Source organism: Microplitis demolitor, chromosome 2 (assembly GCF_026212275.2).
Source record: "Microplitis demolitor isolate Queensland-Clemson2020A chromosome 2, iyMicDemo2.1a, whole genome shotgun sequence".
Taxonomy (NCBI): Eukaryota; Metazoa; Arthropoda; class Insecta; order Hymenoptera; family Braconidae; genus Microplitis; species Microplitis demolitor.
Genome location: NC_068546.1, coordinates 20,379,447 through 20,401,573, shown reverse-complemented (window position 1 = coordinate 20,401,573; position 22,127 = coordinate 20,379,447). Strand labels below are relative to the sequence as shown.

Below are 22,127 nucleotides of genomic sequence, written 5' to 3'. Positions count from 1 at the left end.
AACTTGCAGCCGCAACTGGACACTAAGTTGACCACCAACAGTTGGTACCTCCAATAGTTGATAGACATTTTCTGAGAAAGTTGGTGGCAAAAGTTGGAAATTCAATAAGTTGACGAACACTTTCTGAGAAAGTTGGTGGCAAAAGTTGCTTGCAAAAGTTGGCAATCATAAGTTGACGGTAAATTTCCTTTTATTTTTTTCGAAAACTTGCATTCCAGTTGCGGCTCCATACTGGCGCTAACTTTCTGAAAAAGTTGGCGGTAACTTGTAGCCAAAAGTTGCAAAATCTAAAGTTGTTGACAACTTGTCGTCAAGTTGGTCGGAAACTAATGAATGACCAACTTTTTTACGATCAACTCGTGCTATCAGGGAAACTTACTCAAATACCTATTCCTGATAGCAAGAGTTTGTCGCCAAAGGTTGATGTCAGTTAATTGCGATCAACTTGACTACAACTTCACATTTTGCAACTGTTGACTACAATTTACTTCAACTTCCCCAGAAAGTTGGCGTTGATCTTCTGCCGCAACTTGTCGCCAAGATGACACAAAGTTTTCGTTTTGGCGTCAACTTAAAGCCCGCTCAGCTCATTGTGTTCAACTTAGCGACAAGTTGCGGTAGTAAATTAACGACAACTTACTGTCCGACTTGGACATCAATATATGGTGCCACGGTTTACCCTAAATGGAAAAAAATATCTTCCAGTGATATAAATTTATTTAAATAGATAAAAAACATATTTACGCTCATCAACTAATAGATTTCACCCTTTGAAAATAATATATAGAATTGAATATTTATATCCACGAAAGCCGTATCCATTTCTACTGACATTTCACATCTACATATGCGCCATGACCTCTGCACTTATATTTTTTCCTTCTATTTCTTTTCATAATTTCGTCTCTTTCTTATTTCTGTCATCCTCAGCTTGACTTTTTTCGGTCTTCTTTTCGTTTATTATTTACTCTCTTATTTTCGTAGCACTCGAACACGATTGTAGATAGCCGCTACCGAAAGCACTCGAGGTGTAAACCACTTGCTCTCTCATGCACCACCCTAACGACAACCGGATGATCAGAATTTTTAGAGCGTGAACCGAAACCCAGTGCGCCACGAATAACTTTTCGTGATGAAAGATACAAGAAGTCAAGCTCTACTATCGATTTATCTCCATATATTTTTAAACATCGTATACACGAGTATATCTAAAAAAAAAAATTACTGTTAAAAAATAATAGCAATAAAAAATAACATCACTGAAATTACTTGTTCTTAGTTTTATGATTCTGATTATGATCATATTCAGAGTATAGCTATTCCATGATTACTAAACTTTACATATTTAGAAAACGTACGCATGTAATTTGATACCCTAACTGAAAGTCGAGTTTTTTTGTTGTAAGACAAAATGTAATAGTGAACGTTTTCAAAACTTTACATGGGTCATGCTCCTAATCTTGTAACACTAAAATATTTCTCAACCCTCAAAAGTCCTACATAATCATTCAGTACTTAAGTGATTTCAAAGTGGCTCAATTATAAAGAAATAGATGTCGCTTGAAAAAAAAGTCGTTAATAATAATTAAAAAAACATCAACTTTATACTATGCTGTGAAAAATTTTGAGCTCACGGTGTGGAGAAATTCGAGGTAGAAGTAACATGGATAAGAACATTCTCGAACTTGGTCAAGTTCTGTGGCACCTGTGAGATCAAAAATTTTCAGATTTTTTTTTGAATTGTAACAAAACTATTGGATTTATGGGAAAACCAGAGAAGATTTACTATAAATTACTTCATTAACTATTATGATGGCTTCCTTATGCTCTTAATTATAATTAGTGCAAGTTGTTACATTGGTTTTAGTTACTATCATCCAAAAATTCAAATAGAGCCGTAATACCCTACTTTTATTAAATATTTCAAAGAGTACAAATTAAAACTAAAAGGACTAAAACTACCTGAGTCGAAATGTAAGTCGTAAATTGAACGTTTTTAACGTTTTGAAAGTAAATTAAACGACTTTTTTGTATTTTGGTTCATAAAAAGTTGATAATTTCATGAGATATGATTTTAATTTAATAATAACATTAATTATTTTATTTCGTATTTGTAATGACAATTTTTATAACCTCGATATGAAATAATATATAATATATGAACAGATATAAATATATAGTGTTGAAGATAGAAGTATGAAACTGGACAAATTTTTTTTTTAAATACGGATTTTAAATTTAAGAGCCAAAAGGGCGTACGGAAAAATTGTAGGAAATTGATGTCATTATAATCCAGAAGTACAACATTTATGAAAAAAATTTTTGGTGTGCTTATATTTTCTCATTGTAAATCTAAATAGGTTTTAGTTACGTTTTTGATTTATGATAATTCAATCTACGTTTTGAATAAGTTCAAACGGTCAAATTGAGTTTTTAACGTCCAAAACGTTAAAAACGTTCAATTTACGTCTAATATTTCGACTCGAGTATTAACTTCGTTAAATAGACTTTCGAGAGTGAAAAATACTAAAATGAACATGATAACGATTTGGAGAGCTCGAAAACAATAAAAAATTCATGATTGTGTTAACAGTGTTAACCGATACTCAATTTCATTGTTATGAACAAAAGTTTTTTGAGCTTTTCATTCTTAAAAACACATAAATAATTATTATAATATTTTGAGGAAAATGGTTTTTCCCCACAACTATCTTTTACTCGTCGATCGCTTGGTTTTTTGCATGTGTGCTTCATATTTGTGTTGTGTCCACAATCCGTTTATAAGTTACTCGACGTTTGTCATTTGTCTACCTACATACATGATTAACTTATAAAAAAACTGCCGAAACAATCTCCTTTGCGACAACCAAACAACTTCATTAGTGGAACTGGAGTCGAGGTACCATTTCGAGACGAGCGAAAAAAAATTAGAGGGAAAGTAACTTATAACCAGGTTTTACTGTACTATATTTCTATATACGGCCTCATGTTAATTGTGTCTACGATCAAAACCTTGCCAAATTAAAATAAAATAAAATAAAATAATTGGGTCATAAAATGTTTTTGGATGGGAACTTGGCTTATATATTTTTAATAATACATATTTTGATCCGCATACTGCAAGTCACCAAATTGAACACGTGTAGGATTTTATAACTTTACCGTAACTTTTTCCACGCATTACGATTTTCTCGTTTTTCCATAAAAGTCCATGCAAAATACAGCTTAATGAGGGTATAAACAATTGCAATATTTTATAACGAAGAGTATAACACTTTCAGTGCAATCTAATATCTCAAACAAGTGCCAAAATTTCGTGGACGCAATTTATTCTTTTATGAATAATCTTCTATGGCTAAGAAACAAAAGAAAATAATTATTCAGAACAGAATAATCCTATCGCTCTGAAAGTAATAATTCATCATTCATAATCTCGATAAAAGTATGCATTCAGGAAAATAGATGACAACTGAATCAAAAATGCCTAGAGGCTAAAAACAGCATAGATTTGTCTAAATTTAGCAGTGAATCAAATGGCGTCATGAATACTTACACTGCCAGAGAAATTAAATTAGATTAGATAATTAAGCTCACTATTGAAAATTGTTCAACAAAATATAATAGTGTATAAAAATCACCTACACTACTACTATTTGAATTATACATTTTCAAAATAAGAATATAAATTCAAAAAAACTATAATTGATTGATTGATTAACTTTGTGTAATGTCAGGGTATAATTCGAATGGTAACTGAGTATACAATTGATAACATGAAGTACCAAATAATGATTCAGTCATATTTGGATTAGTATTGAATGTTAATTTTTCAAACTAATGAACTAATATTTTCCTAAAATTAAAATTTTGCAGATTACATGTAAATTGTACATGATATCGAGAACTAAAAATTCAATTACTAACGACGATGAAAATTGAATCTAAAAAAGAGATCAATTTGTAAGAAACAATAAAACAGTTAATACATTAGGATACTAAAAAACTTTTGAATCAGATGAATTACCGGCAATAGCGTGAAAAATAATAGAATCAGCGTTGCCCGAGAGACCTACTTTACAACTTTGTATTTCTGTTTTTATCTAATCGAAATAACCAAGTGAGTCAAGTGTAACATATTCTACGTATTTCCATTTCAAAGGCACCTTATAGATAGGTACGTTGCGACAGTCATTAGCCCTGGCAACTGATGCTATTAGTGTTGCTAAACTCAGTCTCGACACTTCAGCTCGCTTTTACTTGTATCCTCGCGTCATATCACTTAAGATATAAGTTGTAAGGTTTAGTTATCATGATCATAATTTAATCATCACTTTAATATATTAAATGTTGAAACAAATATTTGATTAGATGTTAACTATTTTGTAACCATGGAAAAAATAATAAACTATTGGAAAACATGCAATTTAACTCCTGTTTGTCAGAAATTAGTTCTTGAAAAAAAATTTATTCGAAAAATAATATTCTTATAACGGATTTTTAATTTTGAAAGTATGTCCGAAATTTAAAAATTTTTCTCGCTCTTTTTTCTCATAAATAAAAATGGAAAAAGTCACAGCTACGCATTTTTTGTAAGAAAATTTTTGTTAGTAATTTTGGAATCTAAAAAAATTCAGTCCAGTCTTATGGCATTATCCAGGTCAAAAATAAAACTTAATTTAGACTTAATTTAACAACTCGAAATTAGAGCTGTTTCTCACACGACAAGATTGACTTTTTTTTACGGAGATATGAAATACATTTTCGCCTTGGTTTAGACCTAACTGACTTACTTAGTCACGATTAAAGACGAAAAAGTCTAAATCAAGTCGAAATTGACTTTGTTTAGGCTTATAGGACGAAAAAGTTAAGGCTGTAGTCGAGTAAAGACAAATAAGTTGAAATTTAGATGAAAAAAGGTCTAAAAGTTTACAAAAAGTGGTTTCAAGTCGAAAAAGTCGAGATCTTGACGAAAATCGTCGGCAAATCGATCTTCTAAAGAAAATAAGGTGAAACGAACCTGAATCGAGTTTTATTTTTGATTCATGTATTTACTATACAATATTATAAAAAAACGCCTTAAGTACACGAAGAAAATGAGTCTTGAAAAAATATTAATGTTTCGTATACTTTGGTTAAAAATATTAATGTAAATCAACAAATGCATTACTTTTGTTATTTATTACCAAATGTATGGTAAAAATCATAAAATTATAATTAACACTTTGTCTAATTCTATTAAAATTATTATTTTTCATACTCTTGCAAAAGTTAACCCACGAATATTTCCGAGCTTAATAGTGCGATCAAGTTTAAAACTTTTTTGAAATGCTACAATATTTTTGAATTAAAAATAGAATAGGTCTTTCTTTTCTCTACGGCAACTTCCAGGTTACATTTTTTTATAGAAGTGGATAAATGTATGCTGCTACTCAATGAGTAGATATTATTGTAAAAAATGACAGGTTTTAATGTGGACAGCAGCCGTGGGGGTATTCTGTCCAAGAGAACAAAAACGCGAGGCGCGTCTATCTGCGCGCACGTCAGATTTGCTCCAGTAAATGTGCATACAAGTTTAAATCGACTTGTTCTACTCCTCATTCCACTCACTTTCTTTTTCTCAATATATTCCAATCATTTAAATCCTGTGCATTCTTCCAACTAATTCATAAAAAACAAGATTTGTTTTCATACTGTTCAAATAAATATGAAAGTAGTCTTATTAAGGTCATAATTAAATTACTACAGGCGATTTTTTGATAAAATTTACCCTACAATTTAGAATAAACCTGGGCCAGAAACAAAATAAATACGAAAAGAATTAAAATTGATTCCTTTTCAATTATTTTTTACTCTTTTTTATTTAAAAATTACTCGAAATTGGGTTTATTTATCCCATAACTCAACACTATCTAGAAACGTACGAGTAATTATTCATCCAGGCCCAGTTTTACTCACAATTAACGAGTAAAATTTATTAGATAAATCTACCCGTGTAATTTAAGTTTTATTATAAATAATTTTCATATCTTGAATATAGAGCTTTAATAGTGTTTTGCTCGCATATTAAAGTTTTTCCACATATGGTCATGCGTAATGATTCACTGCAGTTTTTATAGTCTATTAATATTTTACTGAAATATTTTACTACTCTCTTGAATTCGAAATAGTGAAAATAGTGATTATTCATTTTTTACTAGTGAAAAGTATGCCACTAATGCAAATAGTGGTACACGGAAAAAAATGAACTATATCAATTGAGAACGACAGGTACTATTATTCTAAATAGTAATTTTTTCATTTATGATTTAAAGGTGAATAATTACAGAATAAGTATGAAAATTTATTGTCTATGAAAGAAAAATTACTATACGGAAAGAAAATTCCGCTAAAATTTACGATGTTAACACCGTAATTGTGGACTAGCTTTTCATTGGCGTCAATTTTGAAATAAGAAATTTAAAAATTGACGCCAATGAAAGTCTAGTCCACGTCTAAGATGTTAACATCGTAAATTTTAGTGGAATTTTCTTTTCATATATTTGAACTTTGAAAATCGTAGCTGATACTTGAAATATTGACAAAACGTATTATAAAATTTATTATTTGGAATGTTAAAATTCCCCATATTGACACCCGGGTTTCGGGTTATAATTTCAAACACTACACTGTGAAAAATTTCCAACAAATTTTACTACGGGCACATCGTAACACCCGACCATAAGAAAACTGGTACAAAATTTACAAGTGTCCCATAGTAAACGTATGCGCATAGGTGCTAATCGTGTCGTCTGCGCATACCGTTACTATGGGACACTTGTAAATTTTGTACCAGTTTCCTTATGGTCCAGGGTTGCAATGTACCCATAGTAAAATTTAATGGAAATTTTTCAGTGTAATTTTTGAAGATTATTTTCTCCGTGCATAATTTTCACTGGCAATAAGTAACTATTCACTGCCGAATAGTGATGGTCACATGACTCACTAATTCATTTCTAGATATTGGTTTGCAGGGACTCTTTACTAACAATAATGTGAATTGACTCAAAATCGTGTTAATTAGAATGTTCTTCCTGTACTCCCTAAAAATGAATTAGTGAAAATCACGTGACTATTACTTATTGCCAGTGAAAAGTTTACCACTATTTGAATTATTGACATACTTTTCACTAGTAAACAGTAAATAGTCACTTTTTTTCAGTATTTCAAATTTAAGAAAGCAGTTAGTAAACTTTTCCCTATTGTCAAGCTCCAGTAACATGAAAACAAATTAATCAATACAATTACAATTTCAAAATCTATGGAATCGAACACAAACCAAAATCTAATTTTATCAAATTTTAGTTGGAGATCACTAAAAAAAAATCAGTCGACTTGAATGCTTGTGGCAACAATCAGAGATGATTATCAAAATTCAAGCTTGATTCAATTTTAAGATTGATCAGTTGAGTAGTTCATGTTATATTTGAAACAAAAAAGAAAATCTACTCCATTAGTTGATTTTGAAATAAAAAACCTCAGTCGCGAAACTCCTCTCAATTGTCACAACAAATATATATAAATCACTTTATTTATTCGAGAGATAAAATATTTACACGCGCTCACACACGCGTGCGTGCTCGCGCGCGCAACGCACATGCTCAGACAATCTTAAAAATAGCCAGAAATTTATTCTAAAACTTCGAAACGTCGATATCTACGAAAACTAACACTCGGATAGTAAAATTAAAATCAATAACACGATGAATCTCACTCCGAAGGGGAGTTTTGGAAAATATTAATTATAAAACAACAATTATTATATTGAGTACAGAAATAACCACAAGCTCCTTTTCCATATATTCATGAAAAATAATTTTTAAAAATTATAACCAGCTGATAATGAAAACTTTCACGCTAATGAAGTCAAAGAAATTAGATTTTGTTATTTTCCATCATTAATTTAATTTCACTGAGTCACAAACTGTCACAGACTTACATTAACCATCTTACGAAACATTTTATATTGTACTAAAATTTAAAATATTCCCATAGAAATTATCTCACTATTTCTACTAAACAATTTAATGTCCTCACTATGTATTATATAAAATTATAATTTAATGAGTTACTACACTGTAAAAAATTTTCGAAGTGAACGCGGATTAAATCCGGAGTGAATGCAAAGTAATTGCATATTCATTCAATCTCCTTGGAGTTAAAGTCACTCCGATGAGGAATTTAATTTAATATTAAAACTCCAATTTAGAGTGAAATTCCCTTCTGCAAAATTTATTTAAATATTATAACTCCAGTTCGGAGTGAAATTCACTCTAACGGGAATTTCTTTCAATGTTGGACCTCCGGTTGAAAGTCCGAAGTGGAGTGAGTGCAGATTGATTTCACTCCACTCAAAAAAATCCCTATTTATTCCTCATGCGAACTGATTATTTTCAAAACTCCATAACTCAGTGACTAAGTGAATTCGGATTGGAGTAAAATCCATATTCACTTCCGATATTTTAGTGTATTCTACCTTACATTTGATAAATTATATTTTTCATCAATAAAATTTTTAACTGTAACATAATATTAATGAGTATTTATTAAATATAAGTAAAGTTTATTTATATCATACATTAGTCTCTCAGTGTTTTTTTTTTTTGTGAAAAAGTAACAGAAATCAATTCGTTTGTCTCCATAGAAAAAAATGTTGGCTCGAAATCTAACAATTTTTATTATGCTGTCGATCAAATTTGAAACAGCAAGAGAAGCACGGCTGCCCAATTTCAAAACACAGTAAGGGACAAATTTTTCAAAATCGATTTTTTAGTGTTTTTAGTTCCAGTGGAGTCTTCTGGGCATGATTCAATACGTATTAAAAAAAAATTATTTTTGTCAGTTACTGTGTTTTGAAATTGGGCAGCCGCAGCATCCAAAAGGTTGTGTTCTTATAAAAAATTTTCCGCAAAACAATTATTGTAAGGTATGAAAGTACTTGTTATCGATAAGTTTTTTGCGTGTAGTAAGTATTAAGATACAGCATAATAATTTTTCGTATGAGCAAAACAATTTTTTGGATGTTTCACTTCCTGTTTCAAGTTTGGTCGACAGCATAATAAAAATTGCTAAGTTTCGAGCCAACATTTTTCTTCTTGCAGTGTTTCTCTTAAATTCCATAAATCATCAGTAAGCTAGAATTAGCCAGTTTTGTTATGACACACTAAGTCCATAAACTCAAAATATTTTTAAACCTTTTATTTATTTATAAAATATGTAGAGTATATATAAATGTATTTTTATTGACACACATTTATTGTCTAGTCATTAAAAGAGTAGATTATTTGATTAGGCTTTAAAGAATTAATAGAAATATCTACACTCGTGTCAATCATTCGATAGGACTGAGGACAACAGAATTATGTTTTCTAGAAGCCAAAGTTACTCGACATGTAACCCAGTTACTAAACAAATACATTGTTATCTCAATTCTGCCGTCTATTTCCTCGGATTTTACTGAGCATAAAAACCTTTTTCGTTTTAACTTCAATACCAAAGCTACAAAAGAAAATAGTCTGACAATTTAGCTTTCGCAAAACTTTCTCTTTTTTACTATTCTATGTTTTATTATTTTTTTTTATAAGCCTTATTTCTGTCCTCTTAGAAAATCCAACTAGATTCACCCTCTTGCTAAGTAAATTGAAAACTCAAAGTATCTCTTATAAACAAGACTCAAGAAAAAAAATTATTCTCTTATATTGTAGGGAGAGGAAATAAAAAAATTATTGTTGAAGCAACGGCGCACTGTAGTGCGTAGAAAAATCTATCCCTATTTCATAGCGAGAGCTTGTCTAACCTTCTCTCTTTATGTTTTTCCTATCGAAATGAAAAGAGAAAGAGGAAGAAAAAAAAACCAGTAAAAGTGGGTCAACCAAGTAAATTACGCTAACTATTTTTCAACGGAAAATATACACGCGATGAGAAAAAAAAGTTTCGTTTACTTCATTAAAACATAAAAAAAATATATGTTTTTCAAGTGTTTACATAAACATAATAATTGAAACTAAAGAATCATTATAAAAAATTTTTAAAAATCGATAACATTTCCCGCGTAATTTAAAAAAAAATTTTTCATAATATTAATTTAAAAAATACTAGGGTAATACTATTCTTTAACATATTCTACTGAATTTTAAAACATATACAGAGTCGTAGTTGTGCTATTTTTTAATAATGCCAGAAAAACGCGTCAAGAAATTTAAATAAAAAATAAAGGAATAAAGAATAATATTCTTTAGATTAAATTAAAAAAAAACTGCAGTTGACCTATTTCTATACGGAATATAATAATCAAAAGTATTAAAAATTTTTTTAATAACTTAACTCATACCCCAAGTGTCTGCTGATAATCTGACAATGTTACGCGCAAGAAAGCTCTATTGTGTAAGCAAAATAGCGTGGATTTGAATATTAAAAGGTAGATTAATCACCATTGAGCTGAATTTATTTTAAAATAAATTAGATAAAAGGTATATTAAATAAAGTGTCAGATTAACAAAAATATATTCTGATTTGAATTACAATGTAAAAAATCGGGAGTGAATGCGGAGTGATCACGAATTTTTTAAAAATCCGAATTCACTCTGTCACAGAGTTCTGAAATTTTAAAAAACAACACTCGGTATATGGAGTCTATTTTTCTAGCGGAGTGGTCTAGATTTTATTCAAATCTGCTTTCACTCCGATTCAGAGTTTTAATATTAAATAAATTTCCATTAGGGTGAATTTCACTCTAAACCAGAATTTCAATATTAGAATAAATTCCCTTTAGAAGTAAATTTCACTTCGAATCAGAGTTTCAGTATTAAAATAAATTCCCATTAAAGTAAATTTCACTCCGAAGGGGAATTTCAATATTAAAATAAATTCCTCTTCGGAGTTAATTTTATTCCAAGGGGATTAAATAAATACGTAGTAATCCGCTTCGCATTTACCTCAGATTTAAGCCGCGTTCACTCCGCAATTTTTTTACATCAGTGTATTGATTTTTTATAATTAATATAATTCATATCAATTATATAATTTTCCACAGCTGTCAAGTTAATAGTTCTTAAAATAAGCATCAAAGTATTTCAAAATTTTAAAAATCCTTTTGCAAAATCATTTCTCCATGATATTGATATTTTCCTGATAATTTTTTTTTTTTTTTATCAAATTGAATATCACAAACATACAATACTGTGTAAGTATTCCAAACTAAATAAATATATTAAAGCGTACGACTCTACATATATTATGCATGATGTGTACACTTACTCAGTGCGACATTGCACGATTGCCATGAAAAACAATATTTGATTGTGTGTTCTTATATAAAAATTCAAAACTTATAGCATAACTAATGCGGCATTCTGTGTATGCGCGGTATAACTTTTTGCAGGGATTACTACGATAGTACTACCTTGATACGATAGAGGATAAAACTAGTTTTTTGTTCGGAATTCGCGAAATTGAATTGAGCAACTGAAAACAAAATTTGTTTACTTTCATAGTAAAACAATAAATAAAAGGTTTTCTATAAAAAAAAAAAAAAATAAGAATCATAATATCAAGAAGTGCAACTTTTTCTATGTACACGGAGAGAAAAGAATAGTTATAATTCGTATGTAGAATGGTAACCATTACTATGTTACATAGTAACGAGGATTTTTTAGCCTCGAGAGTCACGGGACAGAGTAATCCCCCCATTTTACATGGTAACGTTGGCTATGCTACCATAGGAATGATTACCATTCTTCATTGACGAGAGAACTATGCAAATGGACATGACTACAATGCTACCTACCAACATTTACGATCTTTTATTTATTTTATATTTAGTAAATAAGGTTATGACTAAATAAATAACTCAAGTTACTTTAAATATATGTAGAAATTGAATAAATCTATTGAAATAATTAAAATACTGCTCATAATGAAATATCATTTTTTGATAAAAGATAAAGAATAATTTTAAAAATTTGAATATTTAGTAATAAACAATTTATTTACTTGGTTTGTTTACTTCGTTGTCTTATATATATTTATTAAACTGTAATGACAGCTATTGAAGCATGGGACTGAGTAGCATTCTACATAGCCCTGATTCCCATGCTAGATAGCGATTTTTACCATTTTACTTGTTTCAATGTAACATAGTAATCATTACCAGAAAAATGCTAATCAATCCTATTCTACATCATTATTTTTCATTTTACAAAAAATTAGTCTGATTACTATGTAGAATGGTAATCATTACTATTCTTTTCTCTCCGTGTATTGCAAATAATTTTATAGTTGAGTCATACTCAACAAATTCTCTAATTTTAAATTTCTATTAATTTACTAATTGGTTACTATGACACCGATTTTTTTTTTCACTTCTGGAAAAATGCATATGACGAACTCCCTCGGAATTTCATCATTCAAGTCCCATAAATATTTAAGAGGTAATTAAACATCTGAAATCCGGAGTCATTTTCTGCCGACCCTTAAAGAGAAGAAAATTTCTAATAAGATTTTAGTCCCACCCTAACCCACAGAACTGAATTTGCAATAAAGTACGACATATGAGCCAAGTGATATAACGTTGACGTTAATTTCTTGTCCCATAGTTCCTGTGGGACCAGAGAATTTCCACATTGGATATTTCTCTTCCATAATGAATAGAACATGCCAGTGAAATTGAGAAAGCCGAAATGGGATAAACGAGTATTCTATTGACTCTTGAGCACACGCTCAATTGTCAAGCTTCCAAACTAAATGTCATTACATCCCAGCTGAATAAATGTAATTATACACAAACTAATGCATCGTCCATTTACTTCACTCAATTAAAAAGTACCCTAATTAATTTTTTTATTACTTTCGTTTTACTAACGAAAGAAAAAAAAATTGATCATAACAGTGATCCGCAAGTTAACAGACAATCAAAAATTTTTGGATTTTATTTTTCACTCAATAAATTATACAAAAAAAAAACTAAAAATATGCACATGTAGAGAATTTAAAAAACTCTAGGTGGAATTTTTTAGAATATTTAAAAAAAAATAATTTATCGTATTTAAAAAAAATCAAAAAAATTATCAGACGTCGGGTAACTTCAGTAATGATTTAAAAATAATTTTTATAATTTTTAAATAAATCAACAAAACATAAATAGCCTAAAAATAAAAAAATTCACATTTGTAGAATTTAAAAATCTGTATGTGAATTTTTTCTATTTTTTATCTATTTAATTATTTAATTCATTTATTTATATTTTAAAACTTGTCTCACATCTGCCACATTGTGATCCTGAAGTGAGCAGACAATAAAAAATTTACAAATTTTATTTTCAATCATTTATTTGAAAAAAAAAAAATGCACATGTAGAAAATTAAAAAAACTACAAGTGCAATTTTTAAAAATATTTTTTTTTTTGTTGATTTGTCGATTTTTAAAAAATTCAAAACTTAATAGTCAGCTAACTTCAGTATCATGCCACATTCACGGTCATTTTCAGTATCATATCAAAACAACTATATAAAATAATAAAAAAAAAAAAATATATATATATAATAACTTACCAAGATTCGACCAGTGGTAGTTTGTCCAGAAATAAGTTCACCAGCCCAATCTTTAGCCTCCGTCATAAAGGTACCTTCGAACTCCTTGCTCTGGCGAGCAGCCTTCTGTTCTTTTTGCTTTGGGTCATTTGGAGCGAATTCTGGCTCCTTGCGACACCAAAGGAAGGCAAATGCTCGCCATAGCAAGACGATCAACAGCCCGGCGAGAAATGTGAAGATGCTTGATAATATAAAGCACCACCATTTCCGTTCCAGGAGGCATTCGTCTACCGGAGGCTGCTCGGTCGTCTCGTCGCACGTCATTCCAGCAGATCTCTGCCCCCGGGTCACACATTCACCGGCCCCTATCACCAGCCACTCTTATTATTATACGTTTGATACGATGATGCTTCATAATTTATTCCAGGTAGGTTAAAGTATAACTACCACTGTTACCACACTACCACGACAATTACCGTACCTATGGGTGGACTCTGTCTTATTATATCTATCACTACTATTTCAAGGTTTCTTTTAAGGCCTCAATAATTATTTATCGAGCTAAATGTCATGTAACTATCAAATAACGTCATCAGTGATGATACTGATGATAATAATGGTATCAAAAGGCATAACCAGCGCCGCGTTTTACCCTGGTGCGGTGACCCGGAAGTTGACGAATGCGCGAAGACAATCACGACGACGAGTACGTCCACGTCGTGACTGTTGCGTGCACCACTTTACTAAACCAATAATAATAATAATAGTTATAATTAGTAAAACACGTATAAAATCCTTCTATAACGCGAATATCGTTATATACCGGATTCTATACTTTACTATCTATTATTATATTATTTATTTTTTATTTTAGAAACTAGATCATAGACCACCCGCGGATACATGTCGTGATAACTGAGAACCTATACTGATGGCCTTCACGCGTGGACAAAGGAGGTCGCAAACGTGGATAGTAGGATCTGAGAGAAAAAACCTTACACTGGTCACCACCACCAACAGAACCAGCACAACCACCACCACCACCATCAACATCAGCACAACTACAACTCTACCACCACTTTTGTTGAAGCACTAATAGCAAAGCACGACTGACACACTGCTGACATACACCACTGACGTACACCCTCGTCGACGGTGGTGCCGTTTTCTCCCACTACTTTAGCACGGCAACAAGGGTTTATTGTGTACGAGTATCAAGTAATCGTGTACCCAATGTGTGCGCTGTCTTAAAGCCAAAACCGAACCTTCAACACTTTTTTCAAGTACACGAACAAGTTACTGACGATTTTAAGGCAGACATATCAATGCTAATTCACTAATTTCGACGAATGTTCAATTTCGTTTTTGCAACAACAAAAATAAATAAAAAAAAATTTTAAAAGTCTAATTTACGAAACTTTTTATTATTTGTTAAGCTTTTTATTTAACTCAGCGCTTTATATCACGTTGACTTGACTCGTCGCCAGCACGCCATAACCGTCACCGACTACGACGACGACGACGATCAAGTGATTCCCTCGAACGACGACGATGACGATGACTACGACTACTATGACGAAAAGAAAATAGTACCACTACACGACTAACACACTCTGCGGCAATCAATACGTAACAATGCACCGGGACCAATAAGCATTGAGCTTTTCCTGACGTAGACCCCTCGGTGTCCTTGTCTTCCCAAAGCGCCCTCTTGTAAAAGCTCAAACGTAATTCCCACCACCAATACACCTTCAGTTCCACGCTGAGCAAACTCATTACCCATTTGCCCACCACGATTTTAATAACTACACCATCTACTGCCTACGCGTCGGCGCATCGCTAAAAACTATTACACGAGAACGTCTCCCGCGAGATAACTAATGATCGGGATATACTCAATTCAATTTTATTCTCTAACTCAACTAACGATTTATAATTGGACTGCTGAGAGAATACTCGCGAATCAATAGGAGTTTAGAAATAGTCCACAAACTAAAAAAGTTTCGTCTATTCCCGATAGTATAATTCGACACATTTTTCTTTATCACGTTTTTTAGTCACAATTTTAAATTTGAATTATGGAAGAAGAAAAATTTCACCAAAGAATGTCTCAGTGAATTACAACTGATGACTTGAGTGAGTTTTCATGTCATTTTATACAAACTAAAGATAAATAACTGAGTTTGAGACAAACAAAAATAATTTATACAAAGCGCAGACTCCGACTGTTGTCATCTGGGTTACATCTTGAGCTTATAGATATCACAGTGTCTTCAACAAAAATAACATTGATTAATTAGTGTTTTTACTTTTACTATGTTTCTACATTTTCAAACAGAAATATTTTTTTTTTTGTCACTCTTGTACATTTGCTGGCTTGTGTGAATGTTAAAAATATAAATTTAAAATAACAATGAGCTATAAAAAAAAATTTCATGCCATCGGGTTAGCAGGCAATGAATACTTCCTGGGAATACATGAAATTTGAATGGGCATTTGGGCATGCGCAAAAAATTTAAAAATTATTGACGCATGCGTACATCAATAGAGACAATGGGGCCAAGCACAAATAAAAGCTTTTTAAAGGAGTTCACGATGTTAAATGCCCAGTTCGCGCAGTTCACCGACAGAAATGGCCGACTTTGACCATTTCTATTTAAAATTATAATTGTAGAATGACATTTTCTATACAAAAAATTGATACGACAGAGCTAACAAAAATTTAAAAAACAAATTTTATGAAATGGAATTGTTCCTTGAGGATCATAATTCTTGTCAAAGGGCGAATTTAGACGTTAGGGTAAAATCATCTCCCTGAAGATTTTAATAAAACCAATTTGAGAGGGACAAAATTAATCCCCTAAGAATTTTTATGATTTTACGAGAGACCAAAGAGATTAAGAGGCAATTTGGAACTTAGATTATTTTTAAAGATAAATATCAAAAATATTCAAAAATTTTATGACAATAACTTTCCCTTCTATTGATTATTAATTAGTGAAAGTTCTTATAAAAAAAATTCTTCCAAAAAGATTCCAAAAAAATTCGACGTGTGGAATTTCTAAACTTGAGACAGATTAGAACTTCGAGTAGAACTTTTGTCATTTTGATAGCAAAAAAAAAGTATATCAAGGACTTTTTACCAACGAATTTTGAATTGAAAAAGAACGTTTTCGAAACATATTTCTCAAAACGTATTTACTGCATTTTACCCTCGTTCCAAAAAAGTTCCCATTAAAAACCAATAATTCCATAAGAATAAAAAAACAAAATTTGAGGTTTTTAAACTTTCTCAGAACCAGGGTAAAATGTAATAGAAATGGTTCAAAAACGTTATTATTTTACTTAAATTTTACTGATATTAAATCGTAGATAAAATTTTTTATTTACTGTCAAAATTACAAAAGTTCAAAAAAAGCTCTACTCAAAGTTCCAATCTGTCTCAAGTTCAGAAGTTCCACACGTCGAACTTCTTTGGAATCTTTTCGGTATGAATTATAATGCGCTCTTATGTGAAATCCTAGAGACATTATCTTCCTTTACTCTTATTAATTATAATTCGATATACTCCACCCAAAAATTGAGCGCCAAACAAACTTTTCGAAAATTGCGACTCATTTTAAAAATGTTTTGACCAAAAAAAATTCTAGCAAACGTTTGACTGTGGGCCAGCTTCATAACTTTCCAGTTTCCGTATTAGAGAGGTTCAAAAATATCATTATTTGTACGTTTTTGAATTTTTCGAGCTTGGAAACCTTCAATATTTTTTTAAGATCTTCAAACTCTCGAATGATTTTGTTTAGATCAATAAAATTAAAAATCAATTGACGTCCTGGTATACCAATCACAAGGTTTTCGAAGTTTGAAATCAAAATCATGATCATGCTACAATTTTTGAGCTTTTCAATACTCACATATTTGCAAAGATGCGTTTTTTTCCTTCCGACAGTATTTCCAGCTCCTTAATTTTCTCCGAGCAAATTGTGATTAAGAAGGTTCTTCGCTTTTTTCTCTATTATTCTTGAATGGACGCACAGTAGTATCTTTGTTCACTGAGACAAAAAATATTTGTTTCTCTGAGTGTTGTATTTGTACAGCAAATGAAAAATTTGTTCACGTTTTTCTCTTCGTCAAATAAAAATTTTCGGAAAATAAAAGCGTGGATATTTAGAGTAATGCATCAAGCCGCTATATCTTTAATTATTTTTTGTTTAGAGTTTTTATTCAAAAGAAAAACGAAAAAAAATTACCAAAGACCTAGAGTGAGCTTATCTTAGGTGACATTTCTTAATCTTCTATTTTAAAAGAATCAATTTATTAATTTCATTTGGTATTCTGATATAAAAAAAAGACTACTTTTTTTTATCTCAATTAACTGTAAAAGGCTACTAAAAAACATGTTTACATGTCAGGAATTAATAAAGTCCACGAAGTAAAAATATTTTATCGATAAGTCACGTCTTCATTGATTATCTTTTTTTAAACTGAATAGTTAAAAATTTCTGCACAATGATTTTTCTTAAAGTTAAAATCTATCAAACATAAACCACACTTTCAATTTATGAGATGAATATTTCCTAAATCAAAAGTCATACAATTATTTAACGTGAATTTACGTCGAATTAATCGTACGTATTTTATGATTTTTGATATCGTAGGAATAAAATCCTAGAGCTTAATAACTCTATACCTTTTATCGCATCGATAGATATCGCTGTGATGAAAAAAATACTTACTGGCAATCAGGGTAAGTTAATAAACTTTTATTCAGTGTACTCAGCAGACGTATACCATATATCTAGACCGCAGGGACTTCCATTGGCTTGATTATAAGAAGTACCCTTAGCTAAGCGAAGACTCTTCAGATCATAAACATCTAAAAAGAAGAAAAGATAATAAATATAAGTATCATATTTTTCATCATCATATATTTATACCTTGCATATATGTGAATATCTATTTTTTTTATCATTTATTGAAACCAATAAAGTAAAGTTTTTATCTATCAAAACTTTTTACACAATAAAAAAATATTTTTTGGCGCAAAAAATTTTCGTTCGCCCCAAGAAACCTTTCACTTGCCCTAAGAAATTTTTTACACTATGAATTGAAAACGAAAATTTTCTTGGGGTAAAACAAAAATTTCTTGCATCAAGAAATTACTTTTTCTGTGTACTTACAAAACTAAAAAAACTTATAATTATAAAAAAAAAATTATAAACGAGTCTGAATGTAGCCATCAGACAAATTTAAAATTATAAATAAATAGGGTAAATAATTAAAAAAAAAAATATTTATAAAAAATACACTTATTAATTTAAAAATTTTTTAAATGCGCATTTTTAAAAATTTTATTTTATTAATTATGAGTGACTATAAGAAAAGATTATAATACGCACTTAAAAAGTTTGTGTTCTTGTATGTAAAAATTAATTGGTTAAAAAATTTGTGTCAATTATTTGACACCATCAAGTGTAAATTTAAGTAAAGTTGAATGTGTTAACTGATCTCAACAAGTTTTAAACCCATATTGTTTGACACAAGTATAATGTGTTAAATTAACACAAAAAATTAAGTAAACGGTTTGGGACATGTGATTTGTGTTCAATTTAAAACAAACTTTTCAACTGTGTATCATTTTTTTACCATATTAACGATTAATATTATTAAATTTAAATTTTAACTTACCAAATTCATGCTCTTTGATAATAATAAATTAGAATAACTAATTAATTTCAAGTGATAAAATAAATAAACAAGATACATCAATTATTGACAGGTTACAAAACTCGACTGATCTAACTATTGACATCCTGTTGCTGCAATTACTGACACCCTTAATGCGCATGCGTCATTAATTTAGAACTAAATTTAAAAAATAGTCTTAAAATAATTTCTAATTAACTAATTATTATTAAATTAATTTGACGAATTTTAAACACGGACTATTCAAAATATTTTTTAATCAAATGGTAATTTAAATCGATTAATCACTTTTTTTATAACAATTCAATAGTAAATATATGACAGCGTGGGTTCGTTGGAATTGTCGTTAAGGTTTGCAACAGACTTATGTTTAAAAAAAAAGACGTTATGGCGCTGTTTACTAACCTGTCAATATGAGATACAACTTCAATATTACGTACTAATTGTTGACATCCACTAGTTTAAAATTAAAGATCATAAAATTTACTGTAAATATGTCATATTGTTAATTATTCATATTTTATTTTTCTATAAGAAAAAAAACTGATGTCATTAGATGGAAAAAATAATTTAAAATCATCATTTTAAAAAACTGCTTTTCTAACCGGAATAGGTAAGAAAATTAACGCTAACAAGCTGTTTTGATAGAAACGAATAAATTTAAATTTTTTTATGAATAAATATTTGATTTTTTTCATTAACAATAATTACGAAACTGAAATTAGCCGACGTTTAATAATTTGTTGATTTTTTTTTAATCGATAAATTATAAAAAAAAAATATTTGAAAAAATTACACCTGTAGTTTTTAAAATTTTCAACATGTGCATATTTTTAGTTTTTATTTTTTTTTTTAAATTAAATTGTTGAAAAAGAAATTCGAAAATTGTTCATTGGCTGCTAGCTTCAGGACCATAAAATAATTTTATTTCAATTTTTTAAATTATAAAGATTGTTAATAAATATATATGATTATTATTAATATAGTAGATAATTAAATAAGTCTTAAAATAAGATAGGATGTCAATAATTGGACACCTGTCAATAATTGGTGTTTTTACCTTATTATAAATAAAAATTTTATACCGATCGTCATAATTTTATGTCAGAAATTTTCAGCGTTTATGGAATGTTTTCATCAGATGAAAAGACCTAGTAATCATAATATTTAACAAATAACTTCTACATAACTAGAGTAAACACGCGTATTATTGCGACTGAAAATCAATGACTGTCTTAAAATCTATATTTCGAAGAGGATATGAGGTGTCAGCTTTTGTTTTCTTTACTCAATATAAAACCTCATTTTAATAAATAACAAAAAAAGTTTTTTAAAAATTAATTAACTATTCCCAGGAAAAAATATTTTTTGAAAATTTTATAACGTTTAAGAAAATTTTGTAGAGTTCTAAAATATTTTATACAATTTTATAAAACTTTACGACATAAAATTAATAGAATTCTATAAAACTTTACAAAGTTCCATAAAATTTTCTAGAAATTTATATTATTTCATGAAATTTGATACAATTTCTTAAAATTACTACTAAGTAGCTATCAATTTAAAGTATTAATTTAATTAATTGATAGTAATTATTCTCGTTATACTGCTTTTACTGAAAGTATGTTCAGAAATTCACTTTAGAAGAGAAAGATGCAACTTCTGCGTTCACAAATATTATCTGATTAAACCCGAGGAACAATTTGACTGCCATAATGCGTCCATAATCTCTGCAGAGAATGCAAACGCAGTATCTGCAATTTTTTCGTTCCTCTAATTGTAATTAAGCAACGTGACTTTCCATTTACTAACCATCTGGTTAAATACTTATCAATCTCCAGTGTTTTTCTGAATACACTATTAGATTAAGAGCTAATATTTAGCGGCTCGCGCGCCAAGTTTGTGTCTATTAACTTGGCGCGAAGGCTGCCGTCTCTTATATATGAGTTTGTTTACATTTCAATTTCATTTATTTGTAACTTTAAATTTAAAAGGTTCTTATGAAAGTTGATCTGAAATACTTAATGCATATCGATGTCTCTGAATTTATTAAAATTAAATTTTATCTTTTAGAAATGGGTAGTGGGAGTATAGATGTTAGTGGGGTGTCTATATAAATTAGCTCAGTTGCATTGCACACTATATGAAAAATGAATTTCAAATTATTTAAAAACTTTATGATAACGAATAATGTGTTAACTATAGATAATTAGAGGGAGAACTCTTAATCAATAATTCTTGAAAACTCCATAAATAAGATGTCAGTTTTGTGCCGTCTAAATGTATTCTTTTTTTAACTTCTTTACGAAGTCAAAATTAGAAGCTCCTTAAGACGTCATGGTAAATTCATACTGAAGTCTTATTTGCGAAGTCAGAAAAATGAACTCGTTTTAAAGATGTCTTACTGAGTTCGCTAGGTGGCTCATTCCACATCTTGAGAACTTCTTTAAGACTTCTTTAAGATGCTGATGAGATTATCAAATCATAAAAAGGAAATTCAAAACTCATAAAAACGTTATTTTGCTATCTGGGTAATTGATTATTATTTTGAATTTTTTTTTTGTTGAACTTTTTCAAAAATTGAGTATCACTCGAAAAACGTGAATGACTTTTGTTTTATAATAAAAACTATTGTAATTGTTCATTATGTAAATTACTTATAATAAAATTTTAACATATTTGAGTCCTCGAAAACTTATTTCCTTAAGTACCCCGTTCCCCTAAATATATAAAATGTGAAAAATATCATAAAAACAGTAAAAAATTAATATTTATATAACATAGGTGACATTGAAATGCAAATTTTTCAAATGGCCCCTCATATATATATGAATATTAAGCATTTTGAATTTTCAGAAA

General features: G+C 29.6%; 1 protein-coding gene across 3 annotated transcripts in view; it reads right to left on the bottom strand.

The window, feature by feature from the left end:
• Positions 1–13,761, bottom strand: part of LOC103575149 (calcium-activated potassium channel slowpoke) — a 118,161-nt gene extending 104,400 nt beyond the window's left edge. For 2 of the 3 annotated variants that reach the window (XM_053736974.1, XM_053736973.1), the window contains exon 1: positions 13,584–13,761. In XM_053736974.1, the coding sequence (XP_053592949.1) occupies positions 13,584–13,649 (66 nt within the window). In that variant the 5' untranslated portion in view covers positions 13,650–13,761. The remainder of the gene's footprint in view (positions 1–13,583) is intronic. The other variant, XM_053736972.1, reaches the window with a different exon arrangement.
• Between the last annotated feature and the right edge of the window lie 8,366 nt (positions 13,762–22,127).